The sequence below is a fragment of the Oncorhynchus clarkii genome, chromosome 17, assembly GCF_045791955.1.
Source record: "Oncorhynchus clarkii lewisi isolate Uvic-CL-2024 chromosome 17, UVic_Ocla_1.0, whole genome shotgun sequence".
Classification (NCBI taxonomy): Eukaryota; Metazoa; Chordata; class Actinopteri; order Salmoniformes; family Salmonidae; genus Oncorhynchus; species Oncorhynchus clarkii.
Genome location: NC_092163.1, coordinates 30,157,876 through 30,177,017, shown reverse-complemented (window position 1 = coordinate 30,177,017; position 19,142 = coordinate 30,157,876). Strand labels below are relative to the sequence as shown.

General features: G+C 40.4%; 2 protein-coding genes across 3 annotated transcripts; one reads left to right on the top strand and one right to left on the bottom strand.

Moving 5' to 3' along the window:
• Positions 1-718: 718 nt before the first annotated feature.
• LOC139370684 (ERGIC and golgi 3) lies at positions 719-16,672 on the bottom strand. Of its 2 annotated transcripts, XM_071110306.1 has the most exons (14): positions 16,518-16,670; positions 15,117-15,187; positions 13,362-13,449; positions 12,977-13,096; positions 12,709-12,802; positions 12,249-12,414; positions 11,824-11,881; positions 10,360-10,374; positions 9,833-9,864; positions 9,657-9,753; positions 6,505-6,569; positions 6,120-6,256; positions 2,049-2,104; positions 719-1,694 (listed from the first exon to the last, which is right to left on the bottom strand). In XM_071110306.1, exons 1-14 carry the CDS (start codon positions 16,603-16,605, stop codon positions 1,615-1,617), a joined length of 1,167 nt encoding a protein of 388 aa, XP_070966407.1. In that variant the 5' UTR covers positions 16,606-16,670; the 3' UTR covers positions 719-1,614. The 2 variants fall into 2 exon arrangements, with proteins under 2 accessions (XP_070966407.1, XP_070966409.1); XM_071110308.1 differs by lacking the exon at positions 10,360-10,374 and having other exon boundaries at positions 16,518-16,672.
• LOC139370685 (reactive oxygen species modulator 1) lies at positions 8,504-9,599 on the top strand. Its single transcript, XM_071110309.1, has 3 exons — positions 8,504-8,642; positions 9,027-9,157; positions 9,373-9,599. Exons 2-3 carry the CDS (start codon positions 9,027-9,029, stop codon positions 9,479-9,481), a joined length of 240 nt encoding a protein of 79 aa, XP_070966410.1. The 5' UTR covers positions 8,504-8,642; the 3' UTR covers positions 9,482-9,599.
• Positions 16,673-19,142: the final 2,470 nt, after the last annotated feature.

Sequence of the window (19,142 nt, the reverse complement as noted above, 5' to 3'; positions counted from 1 at the left end):
ATGAGCTTGGAGAGGAAGTGACATTATCACTGACATTCCACAGATATCAGTAGTCCTTTCACAACAGAGTAGACCGTAAGGTCTCTAACTTGTATAGCAGGACCCTTATCTTTTTATTGTAATGATGACTAAGTACTTCACACTAGAGAAGAAGTCAATTAGTCAAGGCCCAGAAGAGGGATGAAAATAAAGTCATGTACAATACTTAAGCAATAAGGCCCGAGGGGTTGTGGTATATGGCCAATATACCACGGCTAAGGGCTGTTCTTAAGCGCGACGAAACACAGTGCCTGGACACAGCCCTTAGCCGTGGTGTATTGGTCATATGTCACAAACCCCCAAGGCGCCTTATTGCTATTACAAACTGGTTATCAAAGTAATTAAAGCAGTTAAAATAAATTTATTTTACCCGTGGTATACCACAGCTGTCAACCAATCAGCACTCAGGGCTCAAACCAGCCAGTTTACAATTGTATTTAAGTGTTCAATAAGAAACCCCTAACACAAATAAATGGTCCCCTTCAGCTGTATATAATTATATGAAGGGCAAAGAGCTAAAGCAAGCCATAAGCAAGTGAGTTCAAATAAATTCCATACATTTTTCAGTTAAGGGTTCTAGATCTCTGAAATCTGTCACTTGTGGTTGTTCCTGGGACAGGAATTAGACAGAGGACACATTGTGTACACAAAATGTCAGACAAATCATTACATTACAGGCTGGTGTATTCAACATTTATTTGTCATTTTAAAAACAGTTTGGGACAATCAACATATAAATACATCTCTCCCACACACAAAATAGGCTGTGCACAGCACCAGACAACACATGCGCTCACACACGTGTGCACTCTTGCACACACACTCCTTCACTCAACCCAGGCCCCTGAATAGGATCTCAAAATGTGCAATCACAACAAATGAACAAAAACATTATTAAACTGCATAATCCAGTCTCCTCAAGTAGTCCTCAACAACAGGCAGAGCTTCCATCACTCTGGGGTATTCACTAAGAACCAACTGGAAGCAAACAGGCCAAAACGGGGAGGGACCTACCTGAACTTGTCCAATAAGAGATTCCCATTTCCATTGCCAAACATTTTGCTTCAGTTTGCACCAATGAATACACCCCTGAACACATTAAAAAACACATTCACCCTGCCCGGGTCGCATATCATATCAAATACTTAATTTGTGATGGGGAAGCAATACACATGTAAAAGAAGGGTACATATTTAGAAATTAAGGCTTGGGATAAACACAAGGATAAATATGTCCAATGGCCACTAAAGTATGTTTAAGGTAGCTGAGATTGGCAAAATAAAATATCAGTTTGTTAGGACTGGGGTTGAATCAAATGAGTTCAAAAAATTCTGTTAAGTCCCTCTTCTGGTCAGTGATTCTGTCTTTCATTCTTTGTATGGGTGGGGATGTAAAACGAACAACATGGGAGACACAGCAGTCAAAGTTCCTTTCCATATTGAGGGAGATTTTTCAGATTCTTAGTGTTTTTTGCCATGTTAGGAAGCGTGAGTCAGTTTGTAGTCACTTCCCCTTTCCAGATAGGCCCCTCCGGAGACTGATGAACAGGCTGGTTTGCTCGTGTCAAACACTCCACTAAGATGCTTTGCCCAGTTCAATCTTCTTCTGGATGGCTTTTGCAGAGTGGTATATCAATGAATCAATGAGTCCAGCCACTGGGAAAAAGATACAAGATACAGTATATAAAATGACATATCTGACACACATACAGTAGAACCACTGTCCATATGGTTAATTCCAACAAATGAAAAACATCTACCTCCAATACTGCATGGTACCTCCAAACTGAGAAAGCCATCACTAATTATAAACTAGATTAAATTATATTGAAGATGTAGTGAGTGAAAAATGTGTTTTCTATGTGTACTGTATTTGTAAAATGGGAAAGTCAAAACATCACATCCCAGTGATAACAATTAAAAAAACATTTAATAATGATATAAGCTTTATGCAACATCTTTAGCAAACCCATTACACCCTTTTGTTTGTCTGAATGCAGAGGTGCCCACCTGTAAAAACACCCCCTATGATGGCACACACTCCTGTAAGAAAATGAGTGAATGATCTGAAAAAAGAGCAAACATGTTAGATGTAACACACATCTTATTATTTAAATAGGCTACACAATGACAATGCTACAGTTGAAGTCGGAAGTTTACATACACTTATGTTGGAGTCATTAAAACAAATTGATCAACCACTCCACCAATTTCTTGTTATCAAACTATAGTTTTGGCCAGTTAGAACATCTACTTTTCCAACAATGGTTTACAGACAGATTATTTCACTTATCATTCACTGTATCACAATTCCAGTGGGTCAGAAGTTTACATATACTAAGTTGACTGTGCCTTTAAAACAGCTTGGAAAATTCCAGAAAATGATGTCATTGCTTTAGAAGCTTCTGATAGGCTAATTGACATCATTTGAATCAATTGGAGGTGTACCTGTGGATGTATTTCAAGGCCTACCTTCAAACTCAGTGCCTCTTTGCTTGACATCATGGGAAAATCTAAAGAAATCAGCCAAGACCTCAGAAAAAAAATTGTAGATCTCCCCAAGTCTGGTTCATCCTTGGGAGGAATTTCCAAATGCCTGAAGGTACCACATTCATCTGTACAAACAATAGTTTGCAAGTATAAACACCATGGGACCACGCAGCCGTCATACCGCTCAGGAAGGAGATGCGTTCGGTCTCCTAGAGATGAATGTACTTTGGTGCGAAAAGTGCAAATAAATCCCAGAACAACAGCAAAGGACCTTGTGAAGATGCTGGAGGAAACAGATGCAAAAGTATCTATATCCACAGTAAAACGAGTCCCATATCGACATACAGTGCCTTGCGAAAGTATTCGGCCCCCTTGAACTTTGCGACCTTTTGCCACATTTCAGGCTTCAAACAAAGATATAAAACTGTATTTTTTTGTGAAGAATCAACAACAAGTGGGACACAATCATGAAGTGGAACGACATTTATTGGATATTTCAAACTTTTTTAACAAATCAAAAACTGAAAAATTGTGCGTGCAAAATTATTAAGCCCCTTTACTTTCAGTGCAGCAAACTCTCTCCAGAAGTTCAGTGAGGATCTCTGAATGATCCAATGTTGACCTAAATGACTAATGATGATAAATACAATCCACCTGTGTGTAATCCAGTCTCTGTATAAATGCACCTGCACTGTGATAGTCTCAGAGGTCCGTTAAAAGCGCAGAGAGCATCATGAAGAACAAGGAACACACCAGGCAGGTCCAAGATACTGTTGTGAAGAAGTTTAAAGCCGGATTTGGATACAAAAATATTTCCCAAGCTTTAAACATCCCAAGGAGCACTGTGCAAGCGATAATATTGAAATGGAAGGAGTATCAGACCACTGCAAATCTACCAAGACCTGGCCGTCCCTCTAAACTTTCAGCTCATACAAGGAGAAGACTGATCAGAGATGCAGCCAAGAGGCCCATGATCACTCTGGATGAACTGCAGAGATCTACAGCTGAGGTGGGAGACTCTGTCCATAGGACAACAATCAGTCGTATATTGCACAAATCTGGCCTTTATGGAAGAGTGGCAAGAAGAAAGCCATTTCTTAAAGATATCCATAAAAAGTGTAGTTTAAAGTTTGCCACAAGCCACCTGGGAGACACACCAAACATGTGGAAGAAGGTGCTCTGGTCAGATGAAACCAAAATTGAACTTTTTGGCAACAATGCAAAACGTTATGTTTGGCGTAAAAGCAACACAGCTGAACACACCATCCCCACTGTCAAACATGGTGGTGGCAGCATCATGGTTTGGGCCTGCTTTTCTTCAGCAGGGACAGGGAAGATGGTTAAAATTGATGGGAAGATGGATGGAGCCAAATACAGGACCATTCTGGAAGAAAACCTGATGGAGTCTGCAAAAGACCTGAGACTGGGACGGAGATTTGTCTTCCAACAAGACAATGATCCAAAACATAAAGCAAAATCTACAATGGAATGGTTCAAAAATAAACATATCCAGGTGTTAGAATGGCCAAGTCAAAGTCCAGACCTGAATCCAATCGAGAATCTGTGGAAAGAACTGAAAACTGCTGTTCACAAATGCTCTCCATCCAACCTCACTGAGCTCGAGCTGTTTTGCAAGGAGGAATGGGAAAAAATTTCAGTCTCTCGATGTGCAAAACTGATAGAGACATACCCCAAGTGACTTACAGCTGTAATCGCAGCAAAAGGTGGCGCTACAAAGTATTAACTTAAGGGGGCTGAATAATTTTGCACGCCCAATTTTTCAGTTTTTGATTTGTTAAAAAAGTTTGAAATATCCAATAAATGTCGTTCCACTTCATGATTGTGTCCCACTTGTTGTTGATTCTTCACAAAAAAATACAGTTTTATATCTTTATGTTTGAAGCCTGAAATGTGGCAAAAGGTCGCAAAGTTCAAGGGGGCCGAATACTTTCGCAAGGCACTGTAACCTGAAAGGCCGCTCAGCAAGGAAGAAGCCACTGCTCCAAAACCACCATAAAAAAGCGAGACTACGGTTTGCAACTGCACATGGGGAAAAATATCATACTTTTTGGCGAAATGTCCTCTGGTCTGATGAAACAAAAATAGAAATGTTTGGCCATAACGACCATCGTTATGTTTGGAGGAGAAAGGAGGAGGCTTGCAAGCCGAAGAACACATCACAACCGTGAAGCACGGGGGTGGCAGCATCATGTTGTGGGGGTTATTTGCTGCATGAGGGCCTGGTGCACTTCACAAAAGAGATGGCATCATGAGGGAGGAAAATTATATGGATATATTGAAGCAACATCTCAAAACATCATTCACTCCCCCGGCGCCGACAGAGATAGCCGCATCGCTTTCCAGGGAAACTATGCAGTATTTAGTTTTTTTTGTGTGTTATTTCTTAAAATGCTACCCCAGAAAATCTTAGGTTTTATTACATACAGTCGGGAGGAACTATTGGATATAAGAGCAATGTCAACTCACCAACATTACGACCAGGAATACGACTTTCCCGAAAGTGGATCCTCTGTTTGGCCTACCACCCAGGACAATTGATCGGATCCCAGCCGGCGACCCAAAACAACGACGCCGTAGAAGGGGCAGACGGAGCGGTCTTCTGGTCAGGCTCCGTAGACGGGCACATCGCGCACTGCCCCCGAGCATACTACTCGCCAATGTCCATTCTCTTGACAACAAGGTAGACGAAATCCGAACAAGAGTTGCCTTCCAGAGAGACATCAGAGATTGTAACGTTCTTTGTTTCATGGAAACATGGCTCACTCGAGACATGCTATTTGAGTCGGTACAGCCACCTGGTTTCTTCACGCATCGCGCCGACAGAAACAAGCAACTCTCTGGTAAGGAGAAGGGCGGGGGTGTCTGCCTTATGATTAACGAGACGTGGTGCAATCATAACAACATACAGGAACTGAAGTCCTTTTGTTCACCTGACTTAGAATTCCTCACAATGCCGACCACATTATCTACCAAGAGAATTCTATTCGCTCATAATCACAGTTGTGTATATTCCCCCCAAGCAGACACATCGACGGCGCTGAAAGGACTTAATTCGACTCTATGTAAACAACATATCCTGAGGCTACATTTATTGTAGCTGGGGATTTTAACAAGGCTAATCTGAAAACAAGGCTCCCCAAATTCTATCAGCATATCGATTGTGCTACCAGGGTTGGCAAAACCCTAGATCACTGTTATTCTAACTTCCGCGACACATATAAAGCCCTCCCTTTGGAAAAGCTGACCACGACTCCATTTTGTTGCTCCCAGCCTATAGACAGAATCTGAAACAGGAAGCACCTGCGCTCAGGTCTGTCCATCGCTGGTCCGACCAATCGGATTCCATGCTTCAAGATTGCTTCGATCACGTGGACTAGGACATGTTCCGCATAACGTCGAACAACTTCACATTATTAAAATAAAGTGGTGATCCTAACTGACTTAAGACAGGGAATTTTTAAGAGGATTAAATGTCAAGAATTGTGAAAAACTGAGTTTAAATGTATTTGGCTAAGGTGTATGTAGACTTCAACTGTATATGGATTTTCAATTTTGTTTTAAGCTACCTACCGCTGTTTCTCTGTGAATTTCACCATCATGGGGGAGAGTTCATATAATACAAACACCCCAGGTAGGCCCTGGTCTCCGATCAGCCCGTTGGCTACTTTCTCATGTCGGGTCACAGAGAATTGGTTTGTTTTAACCACCTGTAAGACACAAGCAATACAAAAGCCTTCCCTGTTTGTCCATTAAGCCTAAGTACCTTTCTTAGCATGCATAAACAGTCATGCACAGGGAAATATACAACAATTCAATAATGAATTCCCTTAATTTATTTTATAGCTATATCACATTTAAATTAACTCCATCAAATAGCTACAATTTGTTGGTACGGTCAATAACTACCCACCCGAGTTCATTTCACAGCTGTCATGTCTAATGTATACTCACTTACCTCTCCATCCCATTTCACGTAGATGGTTGGGACAATCTTCACAAAGTACTGATACATCATGGATGCTGGAATAAAACAAGTGATTGTTTTGTAATGTGTAGCAGCAGAGCCCATGTAGTCTGCAGAAATGCAACATTTCACTCAGCATGAACGCAGGGTAGTGCTATAGATTGACACCACATAATTAGCAGGCTACACACCGAGTCTTTTTGGTGAGCAGGATCTTTTTGCTCTGTTCACCTAAAAGAGCCATTCACTTGGCTCACAAACAACTCTTCATTCAGTGCTTAAACATTTATGAAAAGAAAAATTGCATATTTCTAATGTAAAGCCTAAAATGTTGCCTACCATTATCTCAGATCGTGAAATGCGAGTTCAAATAAAAAATTTACATGACAAAATTACATTCACATCAACGGGGCTGTAGTGGAGCGAGTCGAGAGCTTCAAGTTCCTTGGTGTCCACATCACCACCAAACTACCATGTTCCAAATACACCAAGAGAGTCGTGAAGAGGGCACGACAATGCCTTTTCCCACTCAGGAGACCAGATCCTCAACAAGTTCTACAGCTGCACCATCGAGAGCATCCTGGTTGCATCACCGCCTGGTATGTCAACTGCTTGGCATACGACCACAAGGCTGCTACAGAGGGTAGTGTGTACGGCCCAGTACATCACTGGGGCCAAGCTTCCTGCCATCCAGGACCTCTACTAGCAGTGTCAGAGATAGGCCCCCAAAATGGGCAAAGACTACAGTCACTCAAGTCATAGACTGTTCTCTCTGCTACAGCACAGCAAGCTGTAGGGGAGCACCAAGTCTAGGTCCAAAAGGCTCATTAACAGATCATGTTGATCTGTAGGACAATAAGACTGAACAATTAATCAAATGGCCACCCGGACTATTTGCATTGACCCCCCCCCCCTGTTTTTACACTGCTGCTGCTTGCTAAATATTTTCTTAAAACGGCATTGTTGGTTAAGGGCTTGTAAGTAAACATTTCACGGTAAGGACTACTGTTGTATTCGGCGCATGTGACAAATACATTTTGATTTACAAAAAAAATAATTACAAAAAAATCAGTCAAGAATTACCATCTTCAGAGAATGTTAGTATAACTTATCAGATAATCGATGCCTGGGGCTCAAATTTTCAGTATATCCTTTCAGATGTGATTCGGTTCTCGACGCTCACAAAATTATAATTTCTATCAAGTGACCGGAAGTTCTTTTTTTTTTTTACTGATTCTAATATTTTCAACTCGCCCAGTCAGAAGAACGAATCTGTTGACTAACTTCGTTCATTTGAGTCAGTAAAGCCCAGAGCACGGTGGACCCCTACCGTCGAACGATGAACACATTCTCTCTCTCTTCCACACCCCCTCGAAATAGTCACGAGTCTACAAGCCTCTCGTTCATCATTAGGGGTTTATTGGAGCAGTCATTTGTGACACTTGTAGAAGCGTGCTTTAAACAAATGTACATTTGTTGAATGCTAAGCTTACAAATACGACTATTTATTGGTACATTTGAAACGGAGATCTAGTTTGGCCGCAAAAGGACTAGATCGTGAACGACTCTTGGCGAAATGCATTGCTTGACTGCCGTGAGTGTGATTCATTCGCGAAACACAAACGATTCGTTCTCGAGTTTGTTGAGCAGAGTCTGTATGTTATGGTTCTTCAAAGCTGTGTCCATCATAACATTCAATAGTCAATTGCATTCATTTTTGCACCATGCTATCAACTATCTATTCCAGGTCGCAGTTGTAAATAAGAACTTGTTCTCAACTAGCCTACCTGGATAAATAAAGGTGAAATAAATTTTACAAAATCTGTTCACTATGCTGCCTGCAGCATTATCTATTTTTCCTGCGCACATATGACAGAGTTGTTGGTCGGAACGCGTTTGAATCTTGGTGTAGAATTCATTGCAGCTAGCAGGTCAAAGGAACGACTAAAATGAACGACTCACTCAGAAAAACGAATCGTTCACGAACTGATCTTTGTCTCCACTGCGTTGGTTTCGCAATCCTCTCAAGTAATGGCCGCCTGTTAGTACAGCATTCCAAACTACCTAGTCTCATCGAAAAGGGGTTTCTTCTCTAGTGACCGATAACTAACATTACGCAATAAACCAAGGTGAGTGCTGCTTAGAGCGAATAATAGTGATGATAGAACAATATATATAGTCGGGCGTTAACTATCTTTTCAAATGTCTTCAAGGCCTGACCTAGGTGACATGCAAACCAGTTAGCCAGCCAAAACGCAGCTAGCTAGCTGGGTAAACAGAAGCTCGAGATAAAGGGTGGACAACGTTCGTGACATTAGCTACATATCAATCTGTTTTCGGTGGCAAATAACGTTGATAGCTTAGCTAGCTAACTCCGCTATCTTAACTTACAGTTTAAGCTGAGCCACTGGTGTAGTCTTACGACGTAGCAAGCTAGCTACAAACGCCTAGCTAGCGCAACTGATTCATAAACCTGCCATGTATTTTGATGGTTGTGCTTTCTTTCAATACAGATGCCAGTGGCAGTAGGACCGTATGGCCAGCAACAGCCAGCCTGCATTGACAGAATTAAAATGGGATTCATGATGGGCTTCGCTGTTGGGATGGCAGCTGGTGCCATGTTTGGAACCTTTTCCTGTCTAAGGTTAGTTAAGTTAACCCAACGTCTAGCTATCTACCTATTACAAGTAAGCCTACACTGAAATGCAATACACTTTGTAAGAATGCAATAGTGTGTTTGGGCATCATATTTCTTTACATGTTTTTGTTGCAGGCATCCACACTGCATATTGTGGTTTGTTCAATAGAACTCGATTGTTTTGAAATTTTGTTCAAATGCTGTATTTTTTCTTCCCTCAGGGTTGGCATGAGAGGCAGAGAGCTGATGGGAGGAGTTGGGAAGACGATGATGCAGAGTGGAGGCACATTTGGTACATTTATGTCCATTGGGATGGGCATCCGCTGCTGAGACCACCTACCATACTTACTGAAAATTACATAGTGGGACTTTTGTCATAACTCATTCCCATGTCACACTTTGTCCCAGAACGATGGAGAAATTATGTCAATAAATGCTGTGATTTCAATTGCTGGTAGTAGGCCAAATGTTTGGTGTGGGGCTTTTGATAAATGGGATGACTAACCTTGTGGTGCTGCAACATCGGTACCATCCAAAGGATTGACGATACCAGGGTAGTCTCTCCCGAAGGACAGATGCTTGATAAAGTGAGTCATGTTGATCTGTAGGACAACACAAATAAGTGCTCACGTGTATGGAGAACATTGCCTGGGCAAGACAAGATTTGTCAAATGTACTTACGTTGTCTAGTCCAAAACTCTGCAGATCATGAACTGAAAATAATTTGAGACAAGATGTTAGTAATGCTGTGATAGCATCATCAGTTATGTTCTGGCAGTTATGAGGGCTTACTACTCAATCTACGACTCTCCCATTTCAAGTTATAATTGTTGAGCCCTCCGAAATGTGATCTAGATTACTGCTTGTACCACCTCCAATAAAGATCAAACCAACAATCACACGCTGGTTATTCAAAAGGACTGTTTTAAACCACAAGTTAGAAGCAGCTTTGGTTGTCTTTGCTAGGCTTTAATTTAATAACAGGGTCAATTCTGACTGACAACCTCTTCATAAACAAAGTTTGATATTTGACTGGATCAATTTAGAAGGGAGGGATGTGGCCTGAGTGCCAGTCTGTTTGTGCTCTTACGCCAACTCATTGTCATGACAAGGACAGCAAGGGAATAGAGGAGCACAAACAGATCTGGGACCAGGGTAAGGGGGGGACGTTTACTACAAAAATAAAAGCTACAAAAAGATGGACTTACTTTCCACAGCGTGCACTGCAGAAAGAAGAGAGAAGAGTCACTATATGACGCATGTTGGGCTACATAGAAAAAGAGGCTGGCCAAAGGCAATATGCCTCTGAAGGGGGTTCATCACATCTGGTATTTCATATAAGGCCAAATTCTTATCAAAAAGGGATTCTTGTCTCTTATTTCTGCCTTTAAGCAGACATGGACAGTAGTACTAGTCTAGCAAATAAAATCAGCACTGAGCTGGTGAATCCTTCTGCTCTATACTTTCTGTACATTGTGTTGATGACAAAAGAAACCTTTCAATGCTTCCAAGCAAGTTGAGAGTATAGTACTTTGGGCCTACAACTTCATCTGGTTATGTACCATGCTACTCTATCAGCAATTCTTGAGAAATTAGTTATTAGGGCAAATGAAATTACAACAGTGCCTCAATGACAAATATGCCTGTATTGTCACACAGTTACAAAGGTTACATCAGTAAGAATTTTTATAGTAACGACTTCTGTTCTTATGCCCGCTTCCACAGTTGGAGTGCAATTGTCAACTTCTGTCAAGCCGAGTAACATGATTTAATTTGTAAAATCCATTGCAATAAATGTTTTGCGATCAGTATGCCAAACAAATTAATACATTTCACATTCATATTTATCCAGAGTGTAAGTGTCAATGCAAAATAACTTGATTAGTAAGTTAGTGTTATCAGTAGGCAACAATGATAAAGCAAGTGAGTCAATTATCCATTTACAGTCAAAACGTTACGTTTATATGTAGAAAAAAAGAGCTACTTAGTTTGACACATTTTCACCTCTGCCATAAAGATCAGATGTTTTCATGAGAAAAAAAAGAGCTACAATTAATTACTGAGATTGCAGCGGATCCTATTAGGAAAGAACGGAAGAAGTCTAGCATAAGACAACGAAAGGAATGATGAAAAAGAAAAACATGCACCATTTACAAAAGGATTTACGAGTGTTTTACTGGAAAGATTAGTTATGGATGCACTAGAAATGCCTACTGGCATAGTGACTTGCAAGTGAACTTACCGGTTAACATTGGTCTTTCCTTGCTATCCTCTGAGAATGTGCTAGGGGCAAACTACACTACAAAAGGGTCTGTACCTAGTCTGAGACAGACTGTTTTAATAAATCACAAGGTGTTTCTGGTAGCAAGTAAGCAATTTTCGATTTACAACCCAAATCAGTCTGCTACCCGTTTGTCTTTGTGCAATTCAGAGGATTGACTTTCTGTCATGGGTATTGATGGAAAACAGAATTCTTATTTAATTGATAATTGATATAAGACAAGGGGACCAACCCATTTCGACCAGGGTTGCGTTTACATAGGCAGCCCAATTCAGATCAGTATGAATGCACAAATCTGATAAAATTTGTGGAGTCAGAAAAAAAGATTGTATACAGAAAGAAAATCAGATTTGGGTTGTCCACACTTAGGATAGTAAAATGCAGGTCTTACCATGAACATGGGACTGCTGGAAACTCTTTCCAGGGGCAAAGTGGAAATTTCCTGCCACCTAACAAAAAAACAGACAAAGAGTTTAAAAGAAAGACAGACAATGAACATAATATTTGCAGATTGAAAATGTATATAAATGCATTAAAGCACCTCACAAAATATAACTCCCAGTTACAGTACACTTCCATCCCTATTTATTTTTAAATAACCACACAGAATTATGCTCCCAAAAAGTGATGATTCATTTGTTGTTGTTTCTAACAAATCATGTTGTTTCTAACCTGACCATTTGAAGACCAGGCAATGGTTTAAACACTGTCAGCCATGAAATAAAACATCCCCTTTTGGAGTGTAAATCAGAGTGCGAGTACTGACTATTCTTTTGATTATGAACTTAGCCAAATTATCCGTTGAAGACTAGTTACCTTGTTGACCTCCAGAAAGCCGTAGATCTGGCAGCCCTCGTTTTTCTGCTCCTGCATCTTTTGGCTGAAGCCCTCCCTCTTGCACTGTTCGATGGTGTCGGGGTTCTTGAAGGCCCAACCCCGCCTGCGATAGGCTTCTCGTACATCATCGCAGGTGTTACAGCACCTACAGAAAAGCACAGGAAATATGTCATTGTCACATAACATTTTTGGACAATAGATAATCTAATTCATTCATGGTCTATGTTCTGAAAAATATCTAAGGTCTTAAAAAGGTGGGGGGCAGTCATATTTTAAAACAAAACCTCAAATACTTTGTAGCAAGTCCAATTTCACAGTCAAGGGACTTTAATTATGAAATTGACAGAGAAACCCCCTTTTCCATCATGGGAAGATGGTGTAGTAGATGCACTGTATGTTCTGTAATGCCTTGGAAGGCATTCATGTCTTGGAAACTCACTTCAAATCTTCCATCTCTGCTCCGTAACAGCTTTCACAGCGCTCAGGATCTAGCTTACTGGGGTCAAAAATGTCACCTTCCTCTTGTCCCAAATCTACATGAGATGACAAAACAAATTCCATGACCCAGTGAAAAACATGAACTATTTAATACAATTCATACAGCTTATATTTTCCCATGAGGGAAAACCGCACTGCTCTCCAAGGTGTAGAATGCTCTTCAAGAAATATAATGAAATTGCAAGCAAGCTAATTAACAAGATGGTTACCGTGCTTCTCTGCCTCTGTAGTGACAGGATTGCTCTCCTTGTCGAGTCTTTGCTTGAACAGGTTGTGTTCCACATCCAACTGCTGCTCTCCAGCAACATCCATGGCATCAATGCTTAGATCTGAAGGACAAGGTGGTGTTACAAATGTCATATTTCAACTGTGCAATTACCCTATAGCTTCATGTACATTCCTAAAGAGATTACCGAAAATTTTAAGTTGAAGTAGGCCTAACCTTACGCATTCAGATAAAATGTCATATTTTGTTCCTTGTCCTTGTTTATAATATCATATAAACAAGCACATATAGGGGTTAATTGTACACATGTAAGTTATGTGATGATGCATGCTAGGTCTGAACACAAGTATTTTTCTAAAGTTACTTACAGGCACATGGCATGTTAGGAAATATCACATCAATGTTGATTTTCAGTTTGTCTCCTCGTGATGTGTCCACAAACAATTCAGGATGGACCTGGGTTGGCAGAACTATTTTAATTTTTGCAAGTCATAAAGCAGTGTACTTAAAGTGTGGACCGGGCCCAATAGCTGGAGTTTCAAAGAATTGTGGGTAAAAGTTATGACAGATGGCTTAATAAGAAAAACACAACATTTGTTATATTCTAATCATCCTCAAATAGGCCAGTCATTTTATTTTAGCACTATACCCACCATTGAAATGTTTACTATTCCCAGTTGCCCAGGTGGCAATGGAGTGTAAATTAACTGTCTGATTAATCAGTCTATAATACACAATTAATTGTTATATACAGCCTGAAACATTGAAATGCAAAATCATGTAAATGTTCCTTACAAACCAGAATGTTGAATATATAGATATTTTTATGTACTCTGACGGTTGTCTGTGCGGCTTGTCCTGCAGCCGCCCTACATTTTTTACAACATATCCACATGAAAGTATTGTTTACACTACTTTTTAGAGAGCTGGTAGGTATATGGTTCTGTTGGCTTGTATTTCCGGTGTGTATTTTAAATCTATTGACACAACCGATGTAAACACTACCGAATTACGTTCCCTCACATTCAGCTGGCAGTGGCAAACCTACCAGCTCTTTAAAAAGTTGGGTAAGCAATACTTTCCTTACTCTACCAGTTGCACAGACAACCAGTAAAGTTCAAATGTACTTTTATTCAACATTCTGGCTTGTAAGGAACATTAAATGATTTTGCACTCCAATGTTTCAGGCTGTATATACCAATTAATCGTGCATTACAGCCTGATTAATCAGACCAACATTTTACTTGATATTTAATTAGACATTTTTTTTAAATCGCAAAGGGCTTGGCTGAAAGTTTGAATACCACTGTCTGTCTTAGGAGTTTACAAACTAGAATAAGTGTGACATGCAAAGCTTGAACCTAAACAGAGTAGCTAGCTAGATGTTTAGTTCCCTGTTCTCCTAGCCGACTAAACTCAACGATTTACAGTGGAGTTGAGCGGCGACTAGTGTAAATGCAAGCTATTCTTTGGGTGCTGAAATATAATGCTTTTGATAAAAACTTTATTTTATGCGATGTTGGAACTCCAGTCCGCTCTCACAATTCGCCGCTCAACTCCATTGTTCTCCTAGTTGCCTGTTCTCCCGTAGAGAATCGTTCAGTGTGGTCCACACAGAGCTAGCCTTTCATAGTATCCAATTAGTAGTTTACAGTCCTGTCCCATCACTACAACTCCTGTACAGAGGCGAAGGTCGAGAGCCGTGCGTCCTCCGAAACACAACTCAACCATGCTGCACTGTTTCTTGACACAATGCCCGCTTAACCCGGAAGCCAACCGCACCAATGTGTTGGAGGAAGCGCCGTACAACTGGCGACCGTGTCAGTGTGCATTGCGCCCGGTCTGCCACAGGAGTCGCTAGTGCGCAGTGGGACAGGAACATCCCTGCTGGCCAAATCCTCCCCTAACCTGGATGACGCTGTGCGCCCCCCCATGGTTCTCCCGGTCGTGGTCCGGCTGCGACAGAGCCTGAACTCGAACCAGGTTCTCTAGTGGCACAGCTAGCACTGAGATGCACTGCGCCACTTGGGAGGCCCTAGAGCTAGCTTCTTAACCACATACCTGGCTGGCATACCTACACTAGTGTACCTGACTATTTTCAGAAAAAAATCACATGAACTCACCTCCTTAGTGAGATAATACTGCAACTCTGAGAAGAACAGGATCAACATGATGAGACCACTTATGATGGTGACTGTAAAAGGGGTAAAGACAAAAATGCATGTCAGAATATCACCAAATCCCATTGATTTTTAGCAAACTATAGTAGCTAGTCATCCGTTTACCCCCCAGATGTAGAAACACTTAACATAAGGTATATGCTTCATGTAGGCTTACCCTGGAGTGATGTTTTGATAACCATGTAAATCTCTCTCTGACTAGGTGAATTTTATCAAGATATTCGGCTCTATTTGGAAAAAAATAATACATTTTCCAGATTGGAAAATGCTAATTAGCATCAAAACAAATCCCTGCAAGCTCCTGCACATCATCTTTAGCTTGCACCTTTGCTAAGAGATAAATATAAAGAAATGTAGCCAATGTATTAATTACTACATTTAGCTAACATTAGATATTTAATCCAGAGATTTTTACCGTTGTCTCAATTCGGCAGTCTCCTCCAGATCATCATGTCATTTGTAGTTCTTAATGAATGCCATATTAGCAGCTAATTTGTGTTTCATTTGTTGTGGGTACAGGCAAATAAATTGATAAGTCACCATGTCTGAGAGAGTTACACGGTTATCAAAATGTCACACCAGGATTAACCTACACGAAACACAGACCTTATTAAATGGTTCTAGAATCCCCTATGGTAAAAATGAATGGTGGAAAAACGATTGTAACCATTTCCCTGTTTGGCCGCTAGGTTTTATGGGTATTACACTCATACTATGGTACTCTATAGTCCAAGGACCTTACATGTTCTGTTTAGAAGCGAATTCGCTCTGGCAGACAAAACAGCCAATACTACCATACAGACATGAATCGATTCTCAACTACGGTACGGTTCTAGAAACGTATAAAGCCCTCACATAAAAATAATTTCACAAATGCTAAATATACACTTACTGTGGCCTATTTTAACAGTTGCAGCTGACAGTATTTTTCAGTGACAACACGTTTGTGGCATCTTTTTCCGTTTACACACAGGTGTTCGGAGACTTAGCTAGCTAATTAGTACGCCTCTGCCTTCTGTCTGTTTTCCGTAAACAAGCGCTCTAACATGGAAATATGGCTGTGTGGGAACCCTAACAATAAAATGTGTAGTAATGTAAGATTATTTCTGGGTGATATGAAAAGGTACATTCCTTTCGTTTCCAAAAACCGTACCGCAAGGGATGCGTTTTAACGTTCAGAACGAGCGTCGGGGCTCTTAACAAAAGTTCGCCGGCCAGAAGATAATATCGTCAATATCGGCGCTCAAGGTAGTTAGCGTCTATGAATGGGTTATGCTACTGCTAGCAATTGGGGATAGTATTAGTGTTATGCTTGTAACTAGAACTCTGCACAAAAATACTCACCTGTAGCTCCACCACATGTTTTAATTCGGAAATCCTCAAGCGTTTTCGGATATGCATCAAATTGTTTCAGTTTATTTAGTGTGTCCATCTTCTTTCATACCATCGGCTGAAAGAATCCCTGACACATCAGTCCTCGACATTCACTTCCGGTACACAAGGCATGCATGCGTAAGGAACCAATCAGCGTTGACCGCATAAGGGTCAGTATATGAATTTATTTGACTACAATTTGGGAGTTTTGTATAAACTAGCAGAATTAAAGGCGCTTCATGGTCAATCTGATGTCTGCATTGGCCATGCAGTATTTACAGCAGAAGGCAGGGCATTCATACTTATTGCTCTTTGCAGAGCTGTTGTGAAGGAAGTTGTCTAGGAAGGGAGTTAGTTTATACACAGGGCCGGTCCTTGCCGTTCTACCGCCATTGGCGAGTCCAAAAATGACTCCCTGCAAAACTAGAATAGTTCCAGTAAGCAAAATGACGTTGAAAAGACGTCTAAAATACGAATTTTCCAGACTTTGAAGTTAGGTTCAATTTAGGTTCTGAATGAAAGGGGGAAAGGTTTTTTTTCCCTATGTTTAAAATGTTTATTTTCCAGGACGTTGAAAAGGCATATTTTCCGGACGTTGAAAAATATGTATTTTCCAGATGTTGAAATCCGTTTCATTTTCAGTTCTGAATGAAAGTTGAAAATAAGTAATTTATAGACGTTTATGTTTGGGCCAAATCAAGTCTGGTCCAGACCGGACAAAGTCTGAACCATACATAGACGTCTATGATTGGTTCAGATTTGGTGCGGACCGGACTAAAAATCTGTCATTGGACGTTGAAATCAAGGTCTGTCTGGACTGCACCAAATTTCAACCGTCCATGTTTTAGGCCCACCGTTTGTAAAACAGGCCATTGCATCCTGATTCCCGTGACTAAATAAATGTGGCTATTTAAACTCTGAATATCAGCTACCCAACTTTTTCAAGAGTTATCGCGAGCCTATTTGCAATGTGTTTACACAGCGGGAAATGCAGAAGTATTTTATTTTTTGCTATGATCAGCTTGTCAAAAATGTAGATACAAACTTGAAACCACTGATCATGACAATAGGGTGAAACTCCTGGACACAATTTGTGATTGTCAATTCCATACTGTCCATTTTACTTTGAACTGTCCTGTTTTTAGGATATGTTGTTTGTTAACAGCGCCTTGTTTATTTGATTGAGCGCCAATTAGGTTAGGCTATTTGATCGGAGAAACCTGCATGATGTAAAAAAGTGTAGGTCCTCATTACGTTGTCATACACTTTATGTCCAGCCTGTTGGCTCCAGAAAAAGCCTATACTATATCTGATACATGATTTATGTTCATTTTTGGGGGGGACAGAACGTCGGTGGAGCGCTGGGAATGGACAAGCTAAATATTTTGTGCCTTTGACAAAATGGGCATTGCTTACCAAAGGGCGGCATCAGCGCTTACCTAAAAAGTACATATGCTACTGGTTGAGAGAAATTGTTTTTGGGCAGAATTATGAGGTTTTACGTGGTGGTGCGTCTTGATCAATTTAGCTCAGAAAAGGCTGCCCTCATCAATCTGCCGCCTAATAATGAGCAGGCTGGCGGTGTTTATACAGGACCTCCCGCCTCACGCATCACCAACCAATCATGTCAAAGCGAAGCTCTAAGTAGCCTTCCACAAAGTTACAACATTTGAGAGGCGCATGGCGGAGCTGTATGGAGCTTGATTTGGCCTCTGAAGCTCCGCGATTGAGTCACATCCTCCAAACACATTTCGGATCAAGCATAAATTGCCTTTTAGAAAAATCGTTTTCAGTAGTAAGACGCTGCGGTTTAATTCTAACATTAGATTATTCAAATATCCAAACTTGTTTTATTGTATAGCGCTATATAATGCTTCAGGGCAAATTTTGTCAGAATTTTGGCATGTTTTTCTAGATTCAGAACTTGAAACATTTATAAAAGGAAACATTATCCCTTAGCTCTAGCACAGCAAATACGTCAATAGTGTAAGCATACGTTGACAAAGAACATCTTAAGGGGGTAGCCGTCAGTGACGAAGTTAACAAATACTCAAGATATATTGCCTCAAAATAAAAGTTCAATACAAACGTTTGTAAACTATGAAATGATTAATTTGAAAATCCCCAATAACAATTCTGATCTTTCAGCGAGCTGACGTTTAGAATACAATCTGACAGAGATGTTTTACAGAGTTGACAAATTATTTTTATCCATTCAAGGTGTATGTATACAAAGTAGCAATTTTGTTTTTCCTAAATTGCTTCCACTCTAAAAACCTTAAAATAAACATTTGAACCAAAATCCAGATCCTATCTCAGGCAGCTGGAGTTGTATATGGTTGTGATCATGGTGAATTCAAAATTGTTAAAAATAAGCCAAAAATATATAACATTGTTAAAAATAAGCCATGCTCAGTCATGATGTATTTAGGATTTTAGACAAAAGTCAGAGAGCTATTGCAAGAAACTACATTAGATCCTTTTTTGCAGTTATTATTATTTGCCAGTTCTTAGAATTGAACTGAGTTTGAAATTAGGATATTTTGCTCTGGACAAGGGCAATTCCCAGCCTAGAGCCAACATGGAAATTAATAT

Bases quoted from the DNA above. Each gene is read 5' to 3' on its own strand.
- LOC139370684 (XM_071110306.1), bottom strand. From the start codon at position 16,605: ATGGACACACTAAATAAACTGAAACAATTTGATGCATATCCGAAAACG. The intron at 15,188-16,517 runs GTGAGTATTTTT...CCCCTTTTACAG, and splicing joins AACATGTGGTGGAGCTACAG to TCACCATCATAAGTGGTCTC. The intron at 6,570-9,656 runs GTTAGTCATCCC...GTTTTATTCCAG, and splicing joins CGATGTTGCAGCACCACAAG to CATCCATGATGTATCAGTAC.
- LOC139370685 (XM_071110309.1), top strand. From the start codon at position 9,027: ATGCCAGTGGCAGTAGGACCGTATGGCCAGCAACAGCCAGCCTGCATT. The intron at 9,158-9,372 runs GTTAGTTAAGTT...TTCTTCCCTCAG, and splicing joins GGAACCTTTTCCTGTCTAAG to GGTTGGCATGAGAGGCAGAG.